General features: G+C 43.6%; 1 protein-coding gene across 2 annotated transcripts; it reads left to right on the forward strand.

Annotated features, from left to right (window-relative positions):
* Nucleotides 1-418: 418 nt before the first annotated feature.
* On the forward strand, nt 419-26,553 carry LOC124196233 (serine/arginine repetitive matrix protein 2-like). 2 transcript variants are annotated; one of them, XM_046591131.1, is made up of 9 exons: nt 419-1,196; nt 8,895-10,935; nt 22,363-23,422; nt 23,679-23,918; nt 24,486-24,618; nt 24,691-24,861; nt 24,937-25,476; nt 25,545-25,654; nt 25,731-26,553. In XM_046591131.1, exons 1-9 carry the CDS (start codon nt 816-818, stop codon nt 25,993-25,995), a joined length of 4,941 nt encoding a protein of 1,646 aa, XP_046447087.1. In that variant the 5' UTR covers nt 419-815; the 3' UTR covers nt 25,996-26,553. The 2 variants fall into 2 exon arrangements, with proteins under 2 accessions (XP_046447087.1, XP_046447088.1); XM_046591132.1 differs by lacking the exon at nt 419-1,196 and adding an exon at nt 5,651-6,987.
* The last annotated feature ends 206 nt before the right edge of the window (nt 26,554-26,759 follow it).

Genomic DNA, 26,759 nt, shown 5'->3' on the forward strand with positions numbered 1-26,759 from the left:
ACGAGCGTAGCAAAAATATTGCGGAATTTTGTTTGGGTGGATTGTCAGCAGAGTGCGTCTCCACGAATGAAATTTCGTCAATCATTGGCGTGCCGACGCGCTCTCTTTCACTGATCGTCAAAGTCAACTATCGATGAAGACCAATTATACAGGCTACTGTACAACACAATCATTTTAAATGCGATGCCCAACTATGTCAAATCGTTTATGTGTTTGTTACTTGATGCTTTTGAAATAGGAGTAGATTGTTATTTGCGATTTGCGCTGTTTACGAACGTCAACAAATCGATCGTCCATGCATGTACCTTTTTTTATTTGGTATTTTCTATTTTGTCAGTTCAACTAGGCCTAATCTGTTCCAAGAAAGTAAGGAATTAATCAGACCGTTAAATCAGCGCGCGCGCTCTGCACTCAATCCACACTGAGCTTGAAAGGTGTGCGAGCGATGTTCACTTGTTCAGATCATCGAGGTCGATCACGATTCAAAGTGTCATTGGCTTCGATGATGTAACGATTATACTCTTTGGCGTGATCTCCTTTTGCACCCCCCGCCCACCCAACGGAAGTCGATTAACGGTTTTACTGACGCTCTTTAAAGAAGCTTTTTGCTCCAAAGGGTTCTTCTTTGACTACACCTATAAAACGGGTATGGAAGGATGGTCGAAGTCGTCAGTCATACTCAAGAACTCTCGGGTGAATCCTCTGTCCTCTCTCTACGGCCATCAAGTTTTCTTGAACTAAATTTATCCTAATTCATTCGACGAGTTTTTGAAGTGTGCACATCTCAGTCTCTATTATTGTATACCCTAAACAACATGGAGCAGTTCACGCTCGGGCTGAACGGTCAGGAATGTCCCGAAGTGTCAGGTGTTGTCGATCAGTTTGATGCCAGTGGGAATAATGAAGAGCTATGGTCGCTGGAAACGGACGAATGTGTCAGATGGCTATTCAGTATTGACACTTCGCTCTTCCCTTGCCAACCGGAAGAGACAAAGACCAGCGATCAACAATTAGATTCCGTGTTGCCACCTCCCTTATGTGAACTAGGCGATTGCGTCTCTATTACAACTTTGGAATCGGAAGGGAGCTACCACCACTGGCTTTCTTCTTTGGAGAATAACTCTGAGCTCGATCAACAGGTGGCTGATGACGATACGTGGTCGTTGGCCGAATTCATTGCAGCGGAACAGTTCGCGGTAAGATTGAATACTTCTTACACTCGCCATTGCTTTCTGCCTGCCTTAAAACCGGTAATAATTCGAACATTGTCAAAGTTTTTTTAAAGAAGATCACATATCATACGAATGGCGGTCTGTAGACAGTTTAAGCCTTTATCGGCCTTTATACTAGTTAAGTATCATTTAATGTCAATGGCGGTTGAAATTAAATGCCAGCCGACATTTCTATTACGGAGATTTAGGTCCATTCATTCAAAAGAATCCAAAAGTTTGCAAACACTTGTATCACTACTCATAAAAACAAGTTGCTAGGCGGGTTTTTTGGTGTTTATATGAGTGATGACTGAACATGTTGAGCATGAATTGATTGTCTAGTATGAGTGGGAAAGGTTTGTGTAGAAAGTGGGCGAATGATGGTTTTATGTAGACGTGTAGCTAAAGGCGAATTTAAAGGCGTCTCATGTTTCGAGCGTGTAACTATCTAGCGCAATTTTGGCTCATCCGCGGGAGGAGAACAGGGAGGGCGACGGATGAGTCGTCTATTTCCTAGACCGATTTCTCCATCTCACTCTGTCGTCAAGGGTCAAACCGCACATCAGGCACTTTTGGCGCAAAAGAATAATAGACACGTTTTTTTTTTTTTTTTTGCTTCCGTCTGCATCTGAAGGAGACAGTCGATTTTCTTGTTCTTGCAACACTTCCCGCGCCCTCGGTGGCATTTCCAACAAGACACTGTCGTAAATTACGCCATTTCGTGGTCAATCCATACCCTCCAAATTTGAAACAATGGCAGGGGGACATGGGCTGTGAAGACTGATTGTTCGGTCGCGGGACCTCATTTGCGACATTTTTTCTCTCTAAAAACTTTGCTTGACGTAATGTTCAAAAAGGCTTATTATTTCTTCGCCAAAGTCATATAGATGAGAGTCGACCTATATTTTCACTTCATCTGAGGAGAAGATTGTCTCGATTGTCTTGGATTGGGGCAATTTAGTAAATTGATTGCTGCGCTCTGAATGTTTTTGGTATGTTCAAAAGCCTCTCCTTTTTCGTGTAGTATAAGATACGCATTTTAAACTTGTTGACTGCATCGATGGAATTTTGAAACAGGCGAAAGGTACACGCACGGCGTTGAAAAATTTGAGATAAAGCGCGTTGTGTTGTGATAATCGTTAGAAAGCGTTCCGAGACAGTTTCGTTGGCCGGCCTTGATTGATAAGCCATTTGAAATGGATAGTAAAGTCCACAACGTAAAAAATGCGTGATGTGAAAAAGGCTAATGGAGCACGGTTGTCCACTTGTTCTCGTTTATGGGACGAACGTCGAATTTTTCGATGCTGTGTGGTTCATTGAAATATTTCCCAGCTCCTTTCTCCTGGCTCGATTTATGCGTCCTCACTTTTATGACCCGCAGCTGCGCACCGTCAGGTTGGGCACGCACACTGCTGCTCATTCCATCCTAATACTTGCCCGGCGGGATATTGAATAGAAGACAGCTGATTGCATTTTCACCTCCTTTCTCTCTCGTTTCTCTTTCCCTGCAGCACCGAGCTCCGTTGCTACAATCAGTTGGTACTCGTCTCTTTTCTCTATTTAGTCCTTTGTTGTTTTGCAATTGATCTGAGCCGAGCCGCTCGTTTCCCATGAACAGGCGGTCTGTGGACGACTAGACCTATAGAATGACTTGACAGACGTTATTCCGATGATTGGGATCATGCGTACGTTGCATATTATTCAGAAGTATGATGATGATGAGCTACCGCAAATGAGACCAAGTTTTTAAATACAGTCACCTAGTGTCAGTAGGATAGGAAAGAAAACAACGGAAGACCACTGGGAGGGAGTCCATTTTTCTAAGGCCATCTGTTGCGACCTTCTTGCAAAACTCTGGATTCCTGGTTTTTTGGTGTTTTCCACATTCTTAAATGTAAGATGAAGTAGTCTAATGGCTGAAAAGAAACCGTGCACCTCGATACCGCACTACGGCTATATACCGATGAGAATCAGGTGAACCAGCAAGGTGGAGTTTGAATCCATTCTGGCCATATCGTAACGACTTAGGAAACAAAAATAGGCACCGTAACGACGGACGAAAAAAAACGCCAAAGAAAACAGTAACAAAACAAGTTCTATTTGTTGAATGCAAGATTTTCTGTCCAGCAAGCGAGATCCAACCGACTTAGTAATACGGGAGTGCGCGCGCGCGCGGATTGCGGTTACGTATACGACGTCCAGTAAAGCATTACTGTTTCCTTGTATCAAATTTTATGTTCTTCTTTTCTTTTCAAAAACCAGTCTTTTTCTTTGCTGTTCAATGTATTTTGAAGTAGCGCGCGCCAGATGTACCGTGAACACGCACATAGTGGACGGTTAATTAGGAGCAATCCCAAAAGACATTTTTCCATTGCTTTTTGACGTCAATACCTTTTTAAACCGAAAAATTTCAAAAATCGAGCAAACTGCAGAGAAAGGAAGGAGGAATTTAGTAACATAAAGATGTAGAAAACGTGTCGTCTTATGGGCAATGCGTGTTTTTTTTTTTGTTTTTTTTTGTTTTTTTTTTTATAATCCGTAGAAGTTAACATTCCTAAACAAAAACTCGATTGTTTAGTTGTAATTTAGTTTACAATTTTCGTCCACAGCTGAAGAAATAGAGCACTGAAAGTCGTCGAAAGGAAATCAGTTAATTGGACCAGCGTTTTTATAGTGGCAAGAATTTAACTTCTATTAGCAACTTGAATACTAAGAAAAGAATTATCAAATTTCTGATTGGAGCAATGTCGACGCGTTTTTGTTCTAATTCTTCACTATGGAAAGCAGCACGCAGTTCAATAATCTGAAAAAAGGTCTTATAGCAGAGCTGAATTGGTTATGAAGATCGTGAATTATCTAAGAAGTCGAATGGCGATGCGGATCATTAAAAGCTGCGAAACAGATTATAGGTTCGCTGTCCTATTCATCATTGTGTAGAGAAAGTATGATCAACTTTCACGATATCAGACTGTAAAATCCTCTGAATTCGCGAGGCAATGCCGAACTTTTCTTTTCTGTTTTCCGTTTCAAGTTTTAATTTATTTCAACCAAAGAGTGGAGGCAGTGGTGTTGTGGGAACTCGGGAGGGAATGATGATGGACCACCGGCAGGTCTTTTTTGTGCTACCACACGGATGATCGGACACGAAATTGTCTAAGCCATTAGTGTCTTTTGAAGTAACGCAAAAAAAATAGAGAAAAGAAGAGCTACAATGCAACGGTTCCTACAGCAATTCTTTGTGGAGATGCTGTGCTAACTGTGGTTACGGTAATTCAACAAAGCAATCGAAGGCATTTTTCACGGACGCCTAACCCACTTTCTTCTCATTCGAGATGTTCTTCTCACGAAGTGGCCAGATTGGCAAACACGGCGAACTGCTATAGTTTTATACAGTAACCGACTATATAGACCGATATAGACTTCCTGCTTCCTATTAAATCTATGTAAATTCCAGATTTTTTTAACCGGTACTTTCCATTCCTTAGCCATTCTTCGTTTTTAATTTAAACTATTCGAAATCTTTTGTTGATTTTTTGCTTTATTTACGCTCATCGCCACAAGCCAGCGAAATGAAACCGCACCGATTGGCATTGGACCAACGACGCCCAAAATTTTAGAAGGAAATGAATTATTGATTTATGATAAAGAGTATAGATATAGTCTCTTTACACAGGAAATTTCCAGCATTAGTACTAAAGTTTGGTAAAAAAAACTGTTGACGTTTGATGGCCTTAAAAATTTCTAGCTCTGTTAAATATATGTGACAATTATTCATACCTATTTTTTGAATTTCACTGGCTATACCATTGTTGTGGTTCAAGACATATATATATACATATCGTTCGAGAAAAAGTATTACCCTGCGCTACGCTGGCAAAAATGCCACGCTTTAAGTGACATTTCCATTCTCCTTTGTTTTATTTTGGTTTTTATTTATTTAATAGCTTGTGTTGTATGAATGTTGTTGATGCATCTGCTCAGAAAAGAAAAGAGGGCCATCTCCGTTTGGTTCATTTTCTGACGACAAGTTTTCCGTAACTGCCGTCACACAATGGCTGATGTTTTCAAAGCGTGTGAAGCGGGTGGCGCATATACTTGTTCCATTTTTCCGCTTTGGCGATTTGTTTTCCGTTTTGATTTTCAGGTAAAAATAGCTGAGATTGATTACCGTAACGAATGGCATATTTTTATTTTTAATCGACTAAAGAAGAAGACGACGATTATTTACGATAATATTATGACTTGATTGGCTTGCTACTTGTCGGGAAAGTCGGCCCGAAGCTGAATGTTCATGTTTCTCTTTTTTCCTTCCTGTCGCGTCCCAACGACTGAAGAATGCCAGACGGAAAGGTCTGTCTAGTGGAGCTTGTAGTCCCGACACGCGGGTAAATACCAATCTCTAGTAATAAGCACATAGAGAACGCTTGGCTGTTGACTCGCAGGAGAAAGTACGTCGCCCAGAGGATCTGCTGTTTCCGAAATGACGAGAGAAGCTATAGCAAACTACTCTCATAACACGAGCACGAAGGAAGAGAAAGTTCATTCCGCCAAAGACACGGTAGAAACAGCTGGAACACACTACGCACCTCCGAGATTTATTTCCATTTTTATTCGTTCCCGCTCCGTTCGTTTGCCAGCCATTTGCCGGAGAAATATTTTGCGCTCGCAACCACAGGGCGCCGTTGTTTCTCGTGTATAGCTAGTTCTGGCATTGTGCGTTTTTGGTATATTCACTCTGTTTCTACTGCTGCTAGTTGTAAAGCACCTTTCACTCGATGTACACAGTCATTTGTTTGAAGGAACTAGAGCTACTGAAACGCATGTCGACTACACAGTATATACGTACGGCAAGAAGAAGTGAAGAGTTTAGAGAAGAGACTTTTCTTGTATGAATGAACGACCTACTTTTCCCTTTTTTGATTGGGAACTCCCGACGACTACCGCCTTTTCTTTTTAGATGTGAACATTATTATACACATCATATTCTCTAGGCTCCACCTCCTTCTTTTCTCCCCCATAAGACTCTTTGTTCCGAAGGGTTAAGTGGAACTTGCCATCGTTCGGCCGTTCCAGTCAGCTCGACGACGTGAAGTTGGGAAAGGCATCAGTTGGAGCGCGCAGTTCGCTCACTTCACCCGCTCATTTCTGTACTCTAGTGTTTCTTCACTCTATTTTCCAAGTCTCTCTCTGCTTTTATTCGTTTCACATTTTATTTGAGTTTTTTTTTTTTCTGTGGGGAATTCTTTTATCGTCTTTTTCTTTTACCTGATTACCGCACACACACCCGGTGACGGTGAGTCGATTCACACGGCCGGTAAGAAGAAATACGATGAGCCAGGTTGGTTGTTCGTCGGCTGTGCCGTTACCATTGCTGCAGTCCGCTATCATCGGCTCGTACTCTACTTGAAGCAGTGGTGTGTTGAGCGAGTCGAAGCCGGACGATCCAACGGGATAGTCATCTTCATTTTCATTCTCTCCATAGTGTGTGGGTGACATAGTGTGTTGTAGTGTGTTGTATCATGCCGTTGTTGCGTCTTCAACAAGTGTTCGGCTCAGAAACGATCAGCCGATCAGCAGTTTTGTGGATTTAATTTTTCGATTAAAGACCTAGTTTATCTCACTGTTCTATTAAATCGTGTGTGTTTTTTGTTTGTTTTCGTTTTGTTAAACGAACATCATCATCTACATCATGTCGACTAAATCTGGCTTAAAGAAAACTTTCTCGTGGCGTTTTGGTCCGTCCAAATTCAGCCGGAAAAGCAAGCTGCATTTAGAGGTATGAATCTCATTGTTGTTGTTGACTTGTTGTTGTTGAATTTCTACATTTTTACTGCGTGTGAGCGCCCTAGTGATCTTTAACATCCAATTTGTTACGACTAAAGATTGTTGCCTTATTCGACTAAAGCCGAGAACTTTCTGTCTTGAGGAATCGCTAATTCTCACAGCACCGACACCTTATTTACATTTTATAGTGTTACCCAATTTTTTTTTTATCCTGAGTAATGTTCACAGTAGCATTTTCACAGAGAAATTGGAGCAATCTTTCCGTGGCCCACAAAGACAACTATGACAATACTGTTTACTCCTATTTTTTTTTTCCTCTTTCTAGTTCTTATATTAATTCTTCCATGTGTTGGCGGTTTGGTCACCACGACCGTGCATTTACCACATCTGCTCAATGAATTGAATTTATCTCATATTCCAGCTTCGTATCCTCTTTTTTTCTTTCTTTTGCTGAGAAGAATTCATCCATCTTTCAATTTAGCACATCTGTTTTCATCCATTGGTTTCTTATCCAAGTGGGCCAGATTTTGACAAAGCCACAATTGGATTCCGCAAAAAATGTACGGTTCTATTTAGTTAATCTATTTAACCAAGACTTCAGGGTTATGTTTGGCACTGCGTCGATACCATCCATCATTCCCATTCGTATTGATGAAAGAACTCCTGCCAGTTTTGTAACGTGTCATGTTGCATGACACGGCAGCTGTGAGCTGAGACCGAGAGAACTTGTTGTTAAGGCTCTGTGACTTGACATGCTACCATGCGGATTCATTCATCGGGAGTAAATGAGGTAGACGCGGTGGTATACATACTAGGGCAAAAAAGAGGCCATGACGTTGCTGTGTAACTCATCATCCAGCTCCGTGCTGGCTCCGTTCCGGAGAGTTTTTTTTTTCTATAGCTCTTTGCCTCCCTACTTATGGCATAATAACACTGTAACTAGTTTTTCCTTCGTTTTCTTTATTTTTTATTAATTTATTGTTTATTTTCGTTTGCCACGCTTCCAACGCATAACTATACGTTCTGGCCGTGTTTCGGTGTTGGTTTAACAACCGAGTATCGTAATCTGAAATTTATTTCCCCGCGACAATGATCTTTCTGGGAAAATGACATTGTCAATTCGTCAATTGAAAAGATTATTTATGTCAGCTATGACTGGTTTCGACAAGTCGCGACCTAATTAAGATAAAGTGCGGATTATTTCTTTTATTTTTCAATGTTTTTTTTTTTCTTATTATTAGTATTAAGGACTTTTTTCTCGTCAGGCTAGTGTTTTTCTCATTTTTCTGGTCTTTTGCGTGTGCTGATTTCTATTCGAAATGCAAGAAAGCCTGTGCTCCTACTTCTAGTTATGACTGCGATTTTATTTTTTATTGTTGCTCTCATTTTCAAGCATGTTTTTAAATTCTGGCAGCTTTGCAAAAAAAAAAAAAAAAAAAATCACGATCGATCATCTTTCTTCGGAGATGATCAACAACATGGAAACGCAGTTACATCACACCTATCCAAAATTTTTGACATTAAAGACCTTGAAAATGAGAGCAACGTGTAGAAACTTTGAATCGCGCGGCGTTGTTTTTCTATCGCGGCAAAAACAAGTGATACGACCTTCTTACATTGAAGAAAACCGGTTGACAAGAAACTATTTCGGTTGACTCGTTTTTATTTTTTAAAGAAACAAGTTGTCACTCTTATCACAATACTCGTCTTCGAGTTGAATTCCGAATTTCTTTCAACCTGGCCCAGGCATGCAAAATAACAACTTTTTATAACTTTCAGTCAGTCGACCAAGAGAGACCGTGTGAATCAGTTGCGTCTCATAAAAGTGTTCGTTGTAGTTTATATGAATTTTAGTTTGCGCCAGCTCATTTGGTGAATTCTTTTGATATTATCTTTCAGGTGGAGGTTGACGAAGCGGACAATCGTCGGCATACTACCGCGTTTGGCTTTCAGCAGTGCGGGCCCAGTTCAGACGTCGAGCGGGACTCGAACGCAGATACGAACAGCAGCGGCCCCAATAGCTCGGTCGGATTCATTTCGGACATTTTGGACGGTGTTGTTTTCACACCTGTCGGTTCGTCCGAGTTGCCCCGTCCTTCGCCCGACACTCGATCCCGATCGAATTTGTCGTCATTCCGCCCCACACCGGAATCTGTGGAACCAGAAACTATCCATCCAGTTGCACCGGCAGCAGCGGGCGGCGCGAACCAGCTAGAGCCCATCAAATTGATTCGAGCCAAGTCGCCACCGCCAACGGACCTCGAAACCCTCTTTCAGCGTGAATTAGCGGCCAAGATCAAGAAGCGCTGCCAAGAGACACAGCAGCGACAATTGGAGTCTTCCTCTGCTCCCACTTCCGCTGGACCGTCGTCTATTAGCCGATCGCAGTCATCCGCTTTGCCCCCAATTCCGAAAACCAACGTCGAGCCAGTCGCCGCAGTTTCATCCGATGCAGTTGCGGCCGAATTCGAGAACCCGCTTTATCAGACTTTAGACGAGTGCTATTCGGGATCACCTGCGTTGCTTCCGCCGCCTCCGCCGCCTCCTCTTCCGCCAACGCCGGCAGCCGATAACGACGAAGACGCCACCTACGCCGTCATAGAAGAACGCAACTTGCCTCACTATCAGACGGTTGTCTCCGGGGCCTTGGTGACCGATAACGACGAGGAGGAAAGAGTCTACGCTGTCGTAGCCGACGGCATAGCTGAAGATAAGATCTACGACACAGTGCAGCAATCGGCTGTGGAAGCCGGTGCCGATTCGGACGCCATCTACGAGAATTTGGAAGAATTTCAAGACCGCGAGCAGGGCGATCAGACCTATGCCAATATTCGTCCGCCGCCAGATTGCAGCCCATTGCCGCATTCGACCAACGTGTTAACTGCCTTGATATTGGACGTTGAAGCCGCTTCCGCCGCCGCTTCCGCTTCATCAATCAGCCGCTCGAGCAACGGCAGCAGTTCGGGAAATTCGTCGTCCAGCCCGCAGCAGTCGTCGTCTTCTTCGTCCGTACAACTGTCACCGACTGATTCATTGGCCAACGTCAGCGTTGGATCCGTTCGCAGTATCAGCAGTCCCGATTCCGGCGTCTTCGGACTACTCCAACCCGCCCATTTCTCTTCCGGATCATCGACTTCAACCATCAACGCAAAACAGGAAGCTTTGCCCACCGCTCAACACAATTTCTTGGATCAAACTTTGAAGCAGTTTGAGCGACTGGAGCAGCTGAGTTCCGGAATTTTCGAGAACTCGCAAAAACAGTCCAGGAAGATGGAAGACGACTCGTTATCGACGAAAACGGAAGAGAAAGTTGCTGTACCCGAGCAGATTGAAAATCCAGTTTTACTCCCTGCCGTGATGGCCGACGATAAAATCTTGCCCATCTCCGAGATGCCTATCGAGACACTTCTGGATCTGGTTGGAGCAGTTGAGCCGTCCGAAGAGAATCGACCTGAATCTGACGAAGAACAAGAACGCGTCGATCCTCCACCACAGATGCCGATGTCTCCGCCTCCCGGCGAATCCATCCACACTTATGATCCGGGCAATGAAGACGGACTTTTCCAGGCGTCGCTCGTCAGCGTCAACTCGCAAGCGTCGTCTTCAATCAAGGAAAGCGACTCGAGCGACATGGAAAGCCTCTCGAAGGAGCTCTTTTTTGTCCGATCCCCGGAACCGAAGATCAATTTGGGTGCCCAAATCGTTGAGGATCAGGTGAAACGTACGCTGGAGAGGGATCGCGTTCGCAACGAAAAGCTCGGTCTGGACGATGTCGGCGAGTCATTCGACAGACTCAGCTCTAAGCGCTATGACGTCATTAGTGAAATGATACCCAAGACCACCAAACGTAAAGATTGGCTTCCTCCAACAAACACGGACCAGGACGGCTCTTCCGACCAGTCGAATATTCAACCGCTAGGTGGCAGCCGACGTCAGTCTGGTAAGTTTTTTTTTTTTTTTTTTTAAGTCGACCCACCCAGTTTTTCTGGAACGACAATGATTTCTCATTTGATTTTGAATAATTCATAACGGGAAGCCTTGCACGTTGCACCTGTCCAGACTTCCGAAAAATTACAAAACGAAACCAGTTTTCAGTAGCCTGACTAAACAGTCAACTTTATCTTTCCTTCTTAAAATATCTGTCAATAATATGGAATAATTAGATAGCGTGTCAGTTTATTCCAAGATTATTCGCCGATTTCTATATGAATCATTTACTTGTTGTCTGATAATATTTCGGTTATTTGTGAAAGAATGTGCCAACACATCGCGGCACGTCGATGTAGTAACGTCGATCAGTTCTGATAAACAAAAGGTCGACAATTTCATTTCCTACATAATTTCTAGGCTAGTTCGACACTGTTTAACGAGCACGTGACCTGATAGTGATAACACTACTTATCACATGCCGGCTGGAATGTGGAACACAAGTTTTATCCTGTTTGTCTCATATTTGACGGTTGATTGTATAGTGAAAAGACAGAGAGGGTCGAATATCAGAATAAAAAGCTTTTTTAAAAACCCTGATCCCGCTAAGCCCGTAAGCTGTTTCAGGCCGAGATGAGTTTTCGTGTGGCAAAGTAGAAAGACGTGCGGGTTGCAGGGACCTGGTTGTAATAGCCATGCCGGTACTCTGCTGCAACAGATTTGGTTATTATCAGCAATCTAATAAATTTCCCTTAACACACACACACACAAAAAAGTGGGGAAATTTCCTTTCTTCATTTTCTCTCCCTCATTCAGTGCGTCTTTTGGAGTTGACGAGAGCGCTTTCCTCTCGCTTCTCTACCTAGTTCACTAGCTACTCTCTTTGTTACGCTGTTATCATTTCCTTTTTGACAAACGCGGCCACGGTTTGGTGCGCACCTAGTGACCTGGATGCGCCTAGCTCTCTTTTGTCTCACGCAATTTCATGACAGTCTCACAAAAAACAATGCAAAGACCGATGTAAATAGAGCCTGCCTCTTCATCAAGATCAAAGTTAGCACGCTAAAAGACGGGCTACTTAATTCTGATGGAAAGAAATATTTTTATTTATTTATTTTTTTCCCGCTGATGTAACGGAGCCGGCAGCTAGTGATAGTAGGTCGTAAGGTACGATTCGACGAACTTTTCCTATATTTTTGTCTACCCGCGTTATATTCGCCCTCAATCAATCTTTCCCTTTCTCCCATTTTTCACTCAACCAGAACAACCTCAAGCAGCAGCAACTTTTGATATTGCTGGCTGCTTTTACCGACGGTTTGTTGTTGTAACTTTATAAGGCAGCCAGCCAGAATATTGCGTCTTTCGAGTTGAATGGCCTTCATGTTTAAAGCGATAATGCAATTTCTATACAGATGCTGTGTCTGAAATTTTACTTTTTATCGAGTTGTACATCTGATGACATTTCATTTAACGATATCCCTAAAGGCTACCAGCTACCTAATATGGGTTTTAATATCATTCCATGTGGAAATGACTGATGCACACTTTGCGCTTTTTTATGTTCCTTTTTTACGTTGATTGCATGCGGATCCATGAAATGAATCAAACAAGTTCATTTGCTGTTAAAAAAACATAAATCGTAAAGGTTAATGCCGTTCCTAAAAAAAGGTTGATCCGGCTCGATTTGAGGATGATGAAACGGCTATCCGTCAAGAGAAACACAACAAAATTAAACATCAAGAGTTCAAAGAACAACACAAAGATTATAGTTGCTATTCCTGTAGAACGAAACCAACAAAAAACCCGGCCTTCACTTTTTCGTCCAGCAGGACCAAATAATAATAATAATAATAATAAGGCAGCAGGTATGTGGCCAGATGATACGATCGCTTTTGGGGGCAATATACTTTCGAATCATTCATCCGTGGATCCCAAAATGCTTTTTGCTATCTTGAGTAATATTGTTCCTCCTCCTTCTCTTTTCTTTTTTGTTTTCTTCTTCTCTCCGTTGATCCTTGTCGTGTTTACTTATTTGCCCACCCGCTACTAACTGATGGCCGTCTCCACATATATTCAACCACCCATCCATGTACCGACCACCGCCTCTAGCGCACTGCAATGGTTTCGCTCCAGCAACGAAGACGATGACTTGAGCCGATTCACGCTGAGTTGCGTCGGAGAGAAAGAAGAGAAAAAAAAAGGCGCGCCTTCCAAAAGAGTTAGAGAGCGTGCATGAGCCGTGAGTGTGTGTGTTGCTGTGTGTGTGCTAAGGTTGTTACACGCGTGTGTGTTTCGGTTAAGAGGTCTAAAGCGCGGCCGGGAGACTCAACCGCAAGTAAGGCTGCACGAAAAGAGACAGGCCAAAACAGTTGAGCTGGACTCGTTCGTCGGGACAGACGTACTTACATTGGTCCTCATTTTATACATATGGCCGTAATCGAAAGGGGCTAACATTCGATAATTAGACGGCCTTACGACTGTTGCGTATTACGTCGACTTGACCGAGTCTCTATAGTAGTGCATCCTCATTCGTCACTGGGTATTGTGGAACGCGGTTTGAACGAGGCTTCCAAATGACGTCCGCGACGGCTGCTCTCACTGGCTCGTCCTGTTGCGACGTCTACCTGTCTAATAGGCACAAGCTTTTCAACGGTTTGGCACGCACCACCAAAGCCGCTAGCACCAGCTGCCTCTTCTACGATGACTCGAGTAAGTCTTTGTTGACTCTCCTCCTCCGTATCGGTTTCGACTTAAGTTGAGCAAACAAGTCGAGAGATGATCATTGGCAAGCGAGGATAATAAAGACCGCTAAAGTTTTGTTGATCTCTTCCATATTGAAAAGAGCTGGGGAAAAAATGAGAGCCTATCCATTCAACAGCAAGCAGCTCTCAGATGCTGACATGACAGGGGATAACGTATTTTTTTTTGTCTGTCTGTTGTGTAATCGGCTAACATCGCCCGCAAGACGAACGAACAATCTTTTTCTCCTGACTGGGGGCGCAGAGGTATCTTGTACACCAAAAGGGTTGGAACCGTTATGTTTTTGGAAGTTAGTAATGTATAACTCCCCATCCGGCTCCGCCGTTCATGCGTGAGCTGTTCATCTTGCCCAAATCAGTTTCCTTTTGGTATTTTTTTTCTTTTGGCACCGAAGCATCTTTCGTTGACGTCTCCTTTCAAATTCTGTGAATTCCTGATTCACCGACGCGCTCTCGAAAATTGGAAAGAAAATAGAGTTGAAAGAACCTGAGATATGCTGATCTCTTTTGAGAATCTCACGAATGACGTGTCACGGGCGTTAACAAAATAGCGCGCGCGAGAGAGAGAGAGAGAAAAAATCTGAATTGAGGATCATCAGACACAAAGAAAGAAGGGATTGGACAATGTCTATTTGAACGTGACACTGGGCGCCGTGACGTTCGATCATGCGTCTACTCGCGTTAGTTCTAACGGTAAATAAGGAATATACGAGGAGGAGGAAGTTGAAAGCCATCGACAACGAGTAGATTGAAGCACGCGCCCTGCAGCTTTGTCTTGTATCTGGTTGAAATACGATGCCTTTGCGGTCAGACAATTAGAATTCTCGCCATTACTGAACGTGTTTGGGAAGGGGGGGAGGGTGGTGGGGAGAGCTAGGAATCAATAACGTATACTTATACTATGTGGACTTTAAGTGGTCGTAATGAATTATGGTGTCATCAAGTCGGGATTCTCAGCTTTTCCGTTATTTAGTAGTCAACATTTTGTATTTTATTGCTGATTTGATTGATTTTTGTAATTTTTTTTTCTCTCTCTCTCTCTCTCTTGTCGCGGGAAAACGCGAATGAAGCCATAAAAATCGAACGAGGTCTGATCTGTTGGGCAAAAGTCGAGGTCCTTTTGTTGGAGAATCCATCACGCTTCGGACTGTTTGCGCCGGCGAGAGTCAAGGATTTGAGACAGGGGAAACCCGTTAAATGTTTATGTCAGTCGTGTTTCGGCAGCAGATCGGACTCGACAAACCGGCAAGCGCAATAAGACACGCAACAAATTGCCTTCGACGTGCCATTTCTCCATGTTGTTACGTTGAAGGAGAAAAATCTAGAAAAATGCGAAATCGCACGCCAGTTTCACCGTTACTCATCGATGATTGCATTTCTCCCTAAAGGATTCAGCCCAGCCACTCCTGAGGCTATAATTCAAACTAAAAACTTATTGCCGAACGGGGTCGGTTTATTTGGGTAAAGATGTAACGTGTTGAAACGAGTTGACCGTAAAAACGTATGTGCGGAGAGCGTATAGGACTCGCTGAAAGTTTTTTTTTCTCCATCACCACTGCCACCATATTTGTGTTTTATATCTTCTTATTACATTCCTAGAAATTCACCGAAGCTTTGTGAAACCTTGTAAGGTGCATTCGCCAACCAATTACACGCTGCTACGCGTAATGAGCCAATTTTGTCATTCGAAAACCGCTGTAATGACGTCAAGAGAAGCCTCGTACTGATTTGCATGCCCGCAGCGCATCGCACCATTTCATTCGTCACACTGACCTTAGTTCTGACCCAATTTATTTTGAGTCGTGAACACCGAGGCGATTGATTGGCGTCACGACGCTGGTTGGGGTTTATTTTTTTCTTTCTTTTGTCGGGATCGGTCAACTTGCCTGTGGTTGAGAGGGTTCGCCTTCGTTGATCGGCTTTACGACCATTTCAACCGCGTTAAATATCCTTTTATTTTATTTTTTCTTTCTCACTTTAATATTCATCGTCAATTCTCTTTTTTCTGGGTCCGGAATCGAGAACGTAACACAATGAAGCAAACAATTGCTTTCCATGTGTGTCTATTTTTAAAAAGCCGAAACATATATTTTATTACAACGGGGAAATACATTTGAATGGTTCATTCGCCGTTAAATCCGATTGGCCCCACCAAAGAGAAAAAGAAAAGACACTGGTGCAATATGTAGGCTGCAATGCAAACTATATCATTATAAAATAAAAATTTGTTTTACATCCATTATTTCGACAACGGTAATTCCGAAGCAGTTAGATTCACGGCGGGGTGATGGGATCGATGAACGCTATCATCAAATAAAATGGATGTGCGTTTATGATTTGATGATCGTCGTCTCGGGAAAGAAACACGACGTTACGGGGCGAAACGTACAAATTTTTGCCGCACTTAACCTCGTCGGATGATGATGATATACGGAAAAGGTAAAGGAACGGAGGAAGATTTACTCGCCATATAAGTCTCGCCACACACACATATACACACATAAACAATCACACAGAGACCGCCCCGTTGCTCTGTGTCGAGACGTTGTCGGAACTCATCAAAGTTGGAGAAGGCCGACCCTCGTGACCCGACATTTCCCAAGCCATTAAAATATCAGATAGGCGAAGAATATCAACCCCGCTAGCGTGTTTCCGAGCGCCGAAACTGTTTGGCATTGTTTTTCAGTGATTCTGATTTCTTCTACCAAGCCGAAAATTGGATTTAATCCCGCGTATCAAAACATTTTCATGTTCCACTCGCAATCATTCGATTTTCTCCCTGGGTTTCCAACAACACGATGACGACGAAGACGACGGTGTACACGCTTTTGGCACGAATAGCTTCTTTTGTTTCCCGTTTCTAATCTCAACTGTGGTCGTAAAAAATCGTAAAAAAAAAAGAATGTCTTGATTTTTCTTGTCTTATTTGATTTCCTTGGTGTTTCCGACACGGACCATTCGCATTGAAAAACGGGCATTTCTACATTTCTACCCGCCCGGAAAAGCAGGCAAGCAAGTGGACAGACTGTTTAACTTGAATCACTTTAGCTACTAGTATACCGTAAACAAGAGCGTCTTGGGCCATTTGCTATCTAGCCACCAGCACCGCTCGATTGACGCATAAGAAAATTTGACTTTACACAAAAAGACGAATTGAATGAGGGCGATGATGTATACAAGATATAAAACCCAACCAACGATAATAGCGTTTTGTTAGTGGGAAAATTCAAAAAAACAAAAATTGCCGCCAAATAACTCATGTGAAAAAAGGCGGACGCTCCGCCGGACGAGGTCCAACCTTGAGTCGTCTATAAAGTTCTCTTTTCAAGGTAGCTATATCTTCCTCTGGCCCTTTCAATTTATTTTCGTTGTCAAGTGTAGCATGTGCATTGTATTTATACACATAGTATAGCATCCTGAATAGGGTTATACACGAGACGGATGAAAGCATTTATTATTCCATGGATTCCAGACGCCTAATCTGTCGACTGCAGGTCGGCTGGTATACGTGAATCGCTCTGTCTCGATAACTAGAGGCGTTGCTGCGCGCATTTTGTCCGGTAGATTTATACCGTAACTTATACAGAGCTCCCAGGTGCATTCTTCATCTTCTTCTTCCTCCTCCTCCTTATATCTTGGGTATGCGTCGTTGAATGGAGATAAGAAAAAAAAAAGGAGAGAGATCATCGCACTCCATTTTGATACGTACACACACACTATAGCTGCTTCTTCTTCTATTTCTGCATATTCGTATCGTTTGTTTGTGTGTAAATTATAGGAGGCACACGCAAGCTCTTGTTTTGTTGTCTTCACCTCTCGTACTACTATTTCTTTTTTGTTATTTATTTACTTGTAAAATGTTTTTCGTATTGTTTTGTTTTTTTGTCGGTTCGACATCGTTGAACGGCAACTGGGGCGTTCCATCGTCGAGCGCTTGCGTGTTCGTCCTTTGGGTAACGTGTACACACACACAGCACTCGGGAGAGCGACTGAGCGGTGTGAGAAAAATCGAGGGCTAAGGTGGACGACCGACCGAAAGAAAGAAGGAGAGAGAAACAGAAGCTCTCGGCGCTGCCTTGTATTTATCGATGTGTACACCAGAGTAAAGGACGTTTGCGGCCGCGGCGGCGGTGATGATGATGATGGGGAAGAAGAAGCCAGGAACCGAGCTATGCCCAGCCAAAATGCAAGACCCGGATCCGATTCTTTTTCTACCCACGATTATCAATTAAATCAGCAGGAGGAAACAAAAAAAAAAAGTACACAAGGGGGCAGAACTCAAACGACCGCCAAGTCATCCAACCAATACCGTACACGGCAAAAAAATCAGATCAGATTCTCTCTCAACTGCTTAGAACTTGGTAGTGTTAAAGAATGAAAGAAAAGAAAAAAAACGAATGAAATCATCTTTTTCCGCTTGTAAAAATGGATTAGAAGGAGGCAGCTCCGCTTAGACTCTGCTGGCCAATCGCTGCGAGCGTTTGACGGCGAGTGTAGTCCAACAGTTTGGAGTTATAGACTGCGCCATTGCCGTGCAGTCAGCAACTGTGAACTGTGGGGTCTTGATTCTTATTCTTTCTCCTTCTCTTCCTTATAGTTTACACCCACCTGCGCGCCAGACTCCCCTCCCCTCCCCCCCCCCTTCTCATTCCTTTATGTGTGTACACCTGGCGGGACTTTCAGGTGAGCGGGCTCAGTAACGAAACTCCGGTCGTGCCAGACGGTCTCTCTGCCATTCCATTCCGCCTCGTGTAGTTTCTTGTGTATGACATTTGCATACATTTCTTTGCTTTACTTGATTGTTGTTGATGTTATCCCACAGTGAGTCAGTTTTCAGTTTTCCCATCACGTGCAACAGCGATTGAATAATCTTCCACCGTGAAAAAGAACAAAAAAGAACTATTTTTTTTTCGGTTAAATATTTGGGGTTGTTTTTGGCTAGAAATTCTTCTCTTCGTCTCAGTAGCCTCCATCTTTCGTTGTTTTGTTTTTTTTTTCTCTCTCGCCGGGATTCCCACACTCTGTTCCAGGTGCATATATATTCAATTTTCTCTTCACGTTTTTCGAAATGCTCTTCACGGGCTCCGGAAGTTGTTCGGGAGGTACAAGGCTTTGTTTATTTTATCGTAATGAGTAGTTTCGTTGTCTTGTCATCTCGACATTCGTGCAAAAGGTGCGGCATCCTTTTTTTTTCGCCTATAATTTCCGCCAGAATTTCCTAATCACTTATCTCTCCTATGTGTGTGTGTGTGTGTGTGTGTGTGTGTTTTTGTGGGTTAGGTCGAAGAATCTACGAAATGCTCGATCACACCCGCTTCAGCATTTTCTGTCATTTATTGCCAACAAGTATGGTGCGTGCGTTGCCAAGGTTTACGAGGATTGAATCGTGCAATTATCTTTTCACTAAGCAACTCACGAAGACGGAGAAGATGGCGATAGAAATTTTTGTTTTTTTTTTTCGAAAAAATACCTCAAGGGTTCTTGGCTTGTGGCCTTTTACGGGGTGCTTTAGGGACGAACGGACGAGAGAGGATTGGTGGCTTTCTTTGCGTGTTGTTGTTGTATACGCTGTGTTGTAGTGTGTTACCATGTCGGCGGATCACGAGAAGCAGATGGTTCCGCAGTCATATTTTTTCCTTCCTTCTATCGACTTAAAAGGGAAAACGGCAGTGGCTCACGTATTAGATATCCGCGGCTGACGACCCGACTCTCAGCATCTCGCACTCTATTGCCAGACTTGGTGAAGGTTGTTGAGCACGCTTGCTAAACTTGTTTGATTCCTGGTTTCTCCTACAGTGCTGTCCAGCGCAGCCCCACATCTTTATATTTTCTTCATCAGAACTAGGTGAACATCCATCTACCAGTTTACCCCGACCCCAAAAAACTATAAGAAGAGAGTTTACTCCCGTTTATCAGTTGACATTTTCTAGTTTCGTTTTTAGATTTCCTCTATTCGAATTTGGAATTGGCTTTCACCAGATTCAACTGCGATTTCCTCAGTCTAGATTAAAAGAGGTCGAGAGCCTCATTTGTTCCACTGTTTTCCCATCCATGACAGTCTTGTGTACGCTGCGAGGGATTTGGACGGAGGAAAAACACCCGTTTCCGCTCTCTCCAGTAGAAAAAAAAAATACGTTGACGACGGAATTGTCCTCGCTAACCCCCCTACCCCCATTAAAAGAATCACAATCTCCGAAAAAGAAAAAAAAATAACTACGCCCCTCTTTCTCCACATGCAGTGTCCATCCGCTCTTGAACGACGGTTTCGCCCCCCTCCATTAATTCGACTCTCTCTCTCCCTGTTGCATCCGTTAGAATTACCACATGTTTCACCTTCTGCAATCAACAAAAACAAGAGCAACTGCCAGGCAGAGGGCACTCCAGGTGTTGGTTCCCCCCTTCCTTTAAACAGTCTGGTTCCGGTCCCACTACTTGAATGGAGGGGGGAAAAAAAATAGAGAGATAGGTTTGAAAGCAGCACACCTGTACGCTGCTCTTTATTATCCCTCTATTTGGGGGAACGTGCGACCCCTCTGTCCCTTCAGGTGCTTCATATTGTCGATCGGGTTTCACAGCGGCCGATCTTGATCCTTGTGTCGCATTCGATGGCCTCCATCTGTTCGTTATATTAGTCCTGACAGCCAGTTGGACCTGGTATTTTCCTTTCTAGTACGCCGTCGACAGGCGGCTTTCGATTTCATATTGTTTGTTATTTTCTGTTTTTTTTTCCTTGTTTCCTGTCCTTCAGCGGCGCACGTCTTGGCGTCGTGCGGGCCATTTCCGTTTTGGAGGAAACAAAGGTATAGTTCGCCCTTGTAGGCTTTTTGTGACATCTGCTACCCTATCTAGACGAATCTCTCTTTGTTTCTCAGCCAAATGCTCTGCGAGCAGTTTGACTGGAAAGACATCAACATTGATTGTACACCACCGAACGCTTGTTGTTAATGGTGCGGGCAAGACGGAGCTGGGGGCTGGCCTGGGGAGTTCCGATTCCACAATAACATTTGGACTTCCAGTTCTCACCGCTACCGTTTGCGCTTTGCTTGATCAATCAAGCAAGGAACGATCGTTGGCTTTTCTTTCTTGGATTGGCCACGATATTGATGAACAACACTCGGAAACCCAAAGGTGCTATGGTGTTTCGTCGCTTAAATCTTGGGACTTCTTTTGTATTTTTCCCTCGATAGTCGGTAGTTTCGCTCTACTGGAAATCTACAGCGACCACTGGGAACTTGTGAAATCGACATCGACTTTCAATTACTCACAAAACTATTTTCAACCACAGTTTCCAATGATTTAGTGGGTTGTATTGGAGCCGAAACAAATTTCCTTTAGAATATTCCATATTTTTCGACATTTTTTTCCCGCTCCAAATGAATTTCCTTTTGGGCCTTTTTTTTCTTTATCTTTTTATCTAAATTGTAAAAGGCGGCCATCATAAAGATGAGGTAGATATGAGAACGAGGGAAAGTTCGGCGTGATATGATTGACGTAGTTTGCTGCAGTAAAAACTACAAAAAACAAAGAGATGGCGACGAATTCGTCTCCGGAAACTAACTTTGTCTATTTCATAGTCAGCGGATGCGAACGGAATGAACAACGAGTTTCCTTCCTTCAAGTCGGTCATTAAACACGGTCCTTTTTTCGTTGTTCTCTTTTCTTTTGTGTAAAAAAAAAAAATAAGACGTCGGCCTTGATTATGTTTTAGGTATTTCAAAAGTGTGTCATTGCGTGATCCGTCTCGAATCCATCCCGAAATTGTGAAATACCACCACCAAACAATAATTACGAAAATGTATGCTGCGTATTGCATATGTCCATTTTTCAGTTCTACTTTGTTTCGAGCGGTACGATCCTCTTATTTCCTCTTTGTATTTCTTAAAAAATCAGTTCACAGTGCCATGGTTGATGTCCTCGATGACGTCTGCCGCGTTAACTCTCCTGTCACGATTGGCCCGTTCTCTTTTAGTTCACACGTTACGTATCCTTTCTTTGACAACTTATATTTCGTAATTATTGCGTTCGCCATCCAACGTCATGAAAATGTGGAAATATCTAGTCGAGTCAATCCCGTGGTCCCAGATCAATTGGTGCCCTTTATGCTATACTGTTGATGTACGTTGCCTTTGTTGTTTTAATCGAGTAGGCACCATCTGATCTTGTTTGGCTTCTGTTTGGGTTGGTTAAAACCCCCCAAAATTTGAAACGGTTCTATAGATGGCTAATTTAATGTTTTTTTTTCCCGCTGACGAAGACTTACGTGAAAAGTATAAATAGAATATACCTAGACTAGACGCGGACAAATGGGATTTGTCAAAGTAACATAGCGATCCGCATAGAATAACTCGAATGGTGCCCTTGAGGTTGAATCTCCGATTCTGCGCCCTAAGGGTTCGATTCAATTCAAAGAAGAAAAGACGAACCATCAGACTCGCATGTTATCCAGTATACTCTTCTCCGTTTCCTAGTTGGTATTCATATTTAATCTATCCCCCCCCCCCTGCATTCTTATCGTTGGCCGAGTCATGACGGGTAACAAAAGACGGGATAGGATGAATTAGAGAAGAAGAAGAAAAAAAAAAGAAAATGGAATGTCAAACACTATACGGATAGCTGGAATTTTCTTGTTCATTCTGTCATCTTCCATCTTTAATTCTTGACATCTGCTTGAATAATTTTAGGCGGCGTCAATAGCGAGTCTATTCTGGTCAAGAAGGAGGAAACGAAAGCCTTTTGGGAAGGCAAGATGCAGTCCGAACTTGAAGAACCTACTCTGCTGACGGGCAACCGCAACAACCGGGCGGTCAAAGTGGACCAGCAGCAACCACAAACACTTCAGCGCCAGCACAACACTCTATCGCCTCCGCCCGGATTCGATAATGATTTCTTGGATAACAGCGATCAAAACGAAGAGGTGGAGCAGGATGACGAACCTATTCTGAGCAACATGGAATTCACCGACGTGGCTTCCATCACCTTCAAAGGCGACGACTCCTCTGAATTGGATAGCAAGCCTTTTGTCGTCTTTGGCAGCTTTGAAGACGGGCCCATCGATGAAGTCGACGCCAGCGCACCCGCTGTCAGCGCCATCGCCCCTGCGCCACCTATTACCGAGGCAGTTGTTGTTGCAGCCGAGTCCAAACCCGAAAGAAGTCACGACGTACGCCCCAAATCGCTGTACTTTGAGCCGGATCGTGACTCATCGTGCAGCGAAGACGAGCTGGAATCGGACATGAGTCCCACATCGTTCTCGATCGGCAAAGGCGTTCACTCCATCAGTCCGCACTCCAATCCGACCGAAACACTGATTGAGCGCGAGATAAGGCTTCAGCGCGAGCGTGAAGAAGCAGTTCTTCTCCAGCGTCAAAAGGCTCTCGAAATGTTGGAAGCGACGCGTAAACAAGCCAAACTCCCTGAAGCAGCTCCCAGGAAATCCCTCATGACGGAATCCAATAAGAAGGACGGGCACAAAGCAAATCAGCCGGCTGAATTCGTCAAAAAGGCGGAGCCCAAGAAAGCCACTGAAGTGTTGGTGTCCCCGGCAGAGATCCGCATCTCGGAGGAGATCCGCGAATTGAAGCGACGCGAGGAGGAATTGCGCCAGTTGAGAGAGTCAAACGTTCGCAACACGCAGAACGGGAGCGAGGATCCGTCTTCATTCACCACTAGTGGAGTCACCGATGACGAAGGACTTTATTCGGATGCGGAGCGTGATGTCAGCAGCAGCGAGGCCAACAGCAGGTTTGTCTTGCCAAATTTTAATGACCCGGTAGTTTAAACGAGTGCCCCACTTGCAGAACTCAACCGGTTTTTAATCTCATTAATCTGTTGTACGCCCGATTGATGGATGGATTCTACTGATCACAGCCAAATTTAAACTCACCGAAACTCCCATTTTAGACTTCCTTGTTTTTTTTGTCTTTTCTAAAAATAATAGATTTTTAAATCATACTTAACATTGACTCAACACAATCCTTTTTCTTCGTATCCCAAACAGTCGAGTTGAGAGCCCCGAAGCTGGCGTGATTCCAAGCGACTATTCGAAATTTCCCCACCAGCGAACGCAGTCAATGGACTCGATGAGTTCCGGCCACAGTTCTGGCGATCACGTCTTGGCCCCCATCCCCAATTCGAGCAGCAGCGCAGAAAGCATGAAGCGAAGTGGTCGTACCGGCAAGCCAATTGTCATGCCTTTGGAGGATCTGTCGGATCAAGACGAAGCACCAATTTATCTCAGGTATGCTTCGAAATGTCGATTGCGGCCAAAAAAATTGCAATATAACAAGAAATGAAAACTATTTCTTGTGGAGTGGGAACGGAACGTGGGAACGGAAATAAAATGCAAATGGAATTTACGCTTTGGCGCAGCTCGAAATGCTTAGCGCTTAAACCATCTGTCCCGTGCTGGGCCGGCCGGCCTTTTTTTTCTTGGCTGTCCACTGTTGTTAAGCGTCTTATTGAGCGTTTACAACTGACTCGATGTTCCTAGTGTGACGTAGTGAGAAGACAATGAAAGAATTAGGCTAGAAATTCAATTTATGACGGAAATGTTTTCCCTAAAAAAAAGGGGAACAAATGCGGAAGTAATCGACTAATTCATTTCTATTACTGTCAAGTCGAGCGTTGATGAGTAGGTAAGCCGTTGAAATGCACAGCAATTTTTTCAAGCGCTTCCAAGTTGAAAAGAGTGGTGTGGAGAATTCATCGATTTGTTCGCCATTTTTTGTGTTATTTCACTTATTGGTGCACTTATCCGGCTTCTTTCCCAGCACACAAATGAAACGAAGGTTTTCCGTTATTTTAGTAGGTCAAAAGAGACGCCTATTGAACGCGAAATTCGTTTGGGACGCGAACGAGAGGAAGCTTTGCGGAGAGAGAAAGGCCTTCAACCTGGAGGGATGGCGGTATCGGTAGCCAATAAACAAAACGAAAAAGAGGTCAGTTGATTGTGTGCATCTTCAATTCCAAGAATGATTCAAATTTTTAATTGTTTCCCCATTTGTTGATAGAACCGACAAGGACAGAGATTTGCCAACGGGGGCAGTGATAAACGGGATGTCCAGCATCGTTACGCATCCTCAGTCATCCAGCGGGAAATGGACGAGATTGCTGAAAGAGAGAACGAACTTGTTCGCGATGGCAAAATCCAAACCACATCTGTCGAAAGAGCCGACTCTAAGGTTTGGATTGCTATAATCCTTAATTGCATATACGTATCTGTCATGACTTGAATCACCAATAAATGTCTTGTCCAGGTTTCCAGCATGACTGATTACAAGAAAAAAGTTTCATCGTCAGGACCAACTAAGTCTGTATCGGCCACTCAATCATCTTCCACGATGGAACTCACTCTGCAGCGATCAGAGTCGGTTGCTGAGGATCGAGAATCGCAAACCGAGCCGCAAAGTAAAAAAATGCCGCAAATGAAGGTGACGTACGGCAGTCGTGGATACGGTAACTTGACGACCACCGCAGCTAACGGTGGCCCAGCCGCGCCAGCAACATGGCGCAATTTCAGTAATCCGCAAGGTGCCCAACGCGGTTTGATGGAAAAGTTTTTCCTCTCGCGTGGGCGTCTCAACAGCCCGGCTACTTTCAACGCACCTTCACCGGCGGCATCCTCGGCGCTTTCGTCCTCATCATCGTCAACAAATCACAGCGTCGTCACCCCAGGATCATCGGCCGGTGATCCTGTTGGCGTGATCAACCACAGCAACAAAACGACACCAGCTCCGGTCCGTTACCTAGCGCCCGCAGTCAAACCCGTTGAACTGATAACAGCACGAAGAGACGAGGTGAGTCACTCGTTCGAAAAACAATTCTTCATCGAATTATGGAAATGTCTAATTAAAAAACAATTCAGGTGGATGATCACCGCGATAAAGCTGGACCTCCTCGCCGCCATTACGCCACGACCGAGGAGAAAATTCAGCAAGAATTTCGCGAAATGCAGAAACGAGAGGAAGAACTAAAGTAAGAAAGCTGAAGTGAATAATTGTTAACGATGAAAAGACTCATATTTAATTGGCAATTTCATTATTTTGTGCAGGTTGAATAGGAGCAGGTTTTTTGCCAAGTCGCAACCCAATTTGCTCGACATGGACGATCAAGGTCTGAACGAGCCGGAACAGCGCTTGGAGGGACAATTACGTAGTGCTCACTCCATCTCTGACCTGCTCGCCGATGAGTCGCAACCGGCGGAGATGAGAGAGGAATTGCCTCCGATGTCATCCTCCTCAACAGTCAAAGGAGCTCGCCGTAAAAGTGCACTGATTGCTCAGTGGGAAAACAGAATTCACCAGCAAGACTTTTGAGAAGCTTTAGAATTATTATTTTTGATTTAAACATAAAATTAAGCTTCCGTAATATATGCAACACGCTTCTTTGTCTGCAGCTGGAATAACGGACAATCCCAAACTAAACAGTATATGCCTTTTCAGCTATCCAGTTTTCTCGCCTCCCTTGGAATTTGGTTTACCTATCGAGAAGTTTTCTTCTCCCTTCTTTCATCGTATTCCCTCTCCATAATTGTTATTATAAACTTATTCATTCGCCTTATAGCGTTGTTAGAACAGCGAGAGACCAATCCCGTCAAGTAACCCAACGTTCATGACAACTTAATTTTGTTTCCATTTTCCTATCCTCTTTTTTTTGGTTTATTTGTTATTTCGTCAACTATTACTTTACTTTAAAAAAAAGTTTGAAATATTCAGCGATTCTGTGTGCCAGGCTTGTAGACTGAAATTAGGTGATTAATCGCATTAATATCGTGTGAAGATTAAAAAGAGATTTTTTCGAACTGGCTTCGATGTATAGCCCATCAACGGAGCAACATGGTGATTCATGAAATAATACATGGTTTATCTTGGAAAGCGTATTAATTCTGTTAATACTACGTCGCTTTCTCTACTTAATTTCTGAAAGCAGCAGGTGGTTTCGAATCGTATGCGTATCACGATCGTTACGCAATCAAACTAAGACATTTTTTACCGTTCTTTAAGACAAATCTTATGCAGCGGCATCAGCGCCACGGATACGGCAAATTTCTACTTTTCTACTTCCTTAGGCTAAAACCTTT

The sequence above is a fragment of the Daphnia pulex genome, chromosome 6 (assembly GCF_021134715.1).
Source record: "Daphnia pulex isolate KAP4 chromosome 6, ASM2113471v1".
NCBI classification, from domain to species: domain Eukaryota; kingdom Metazoa; phylum Arthropoda; class Branchiopoda; order Diplostraca; family Daphniidae; genus Daphnia; species Daphnia pulex.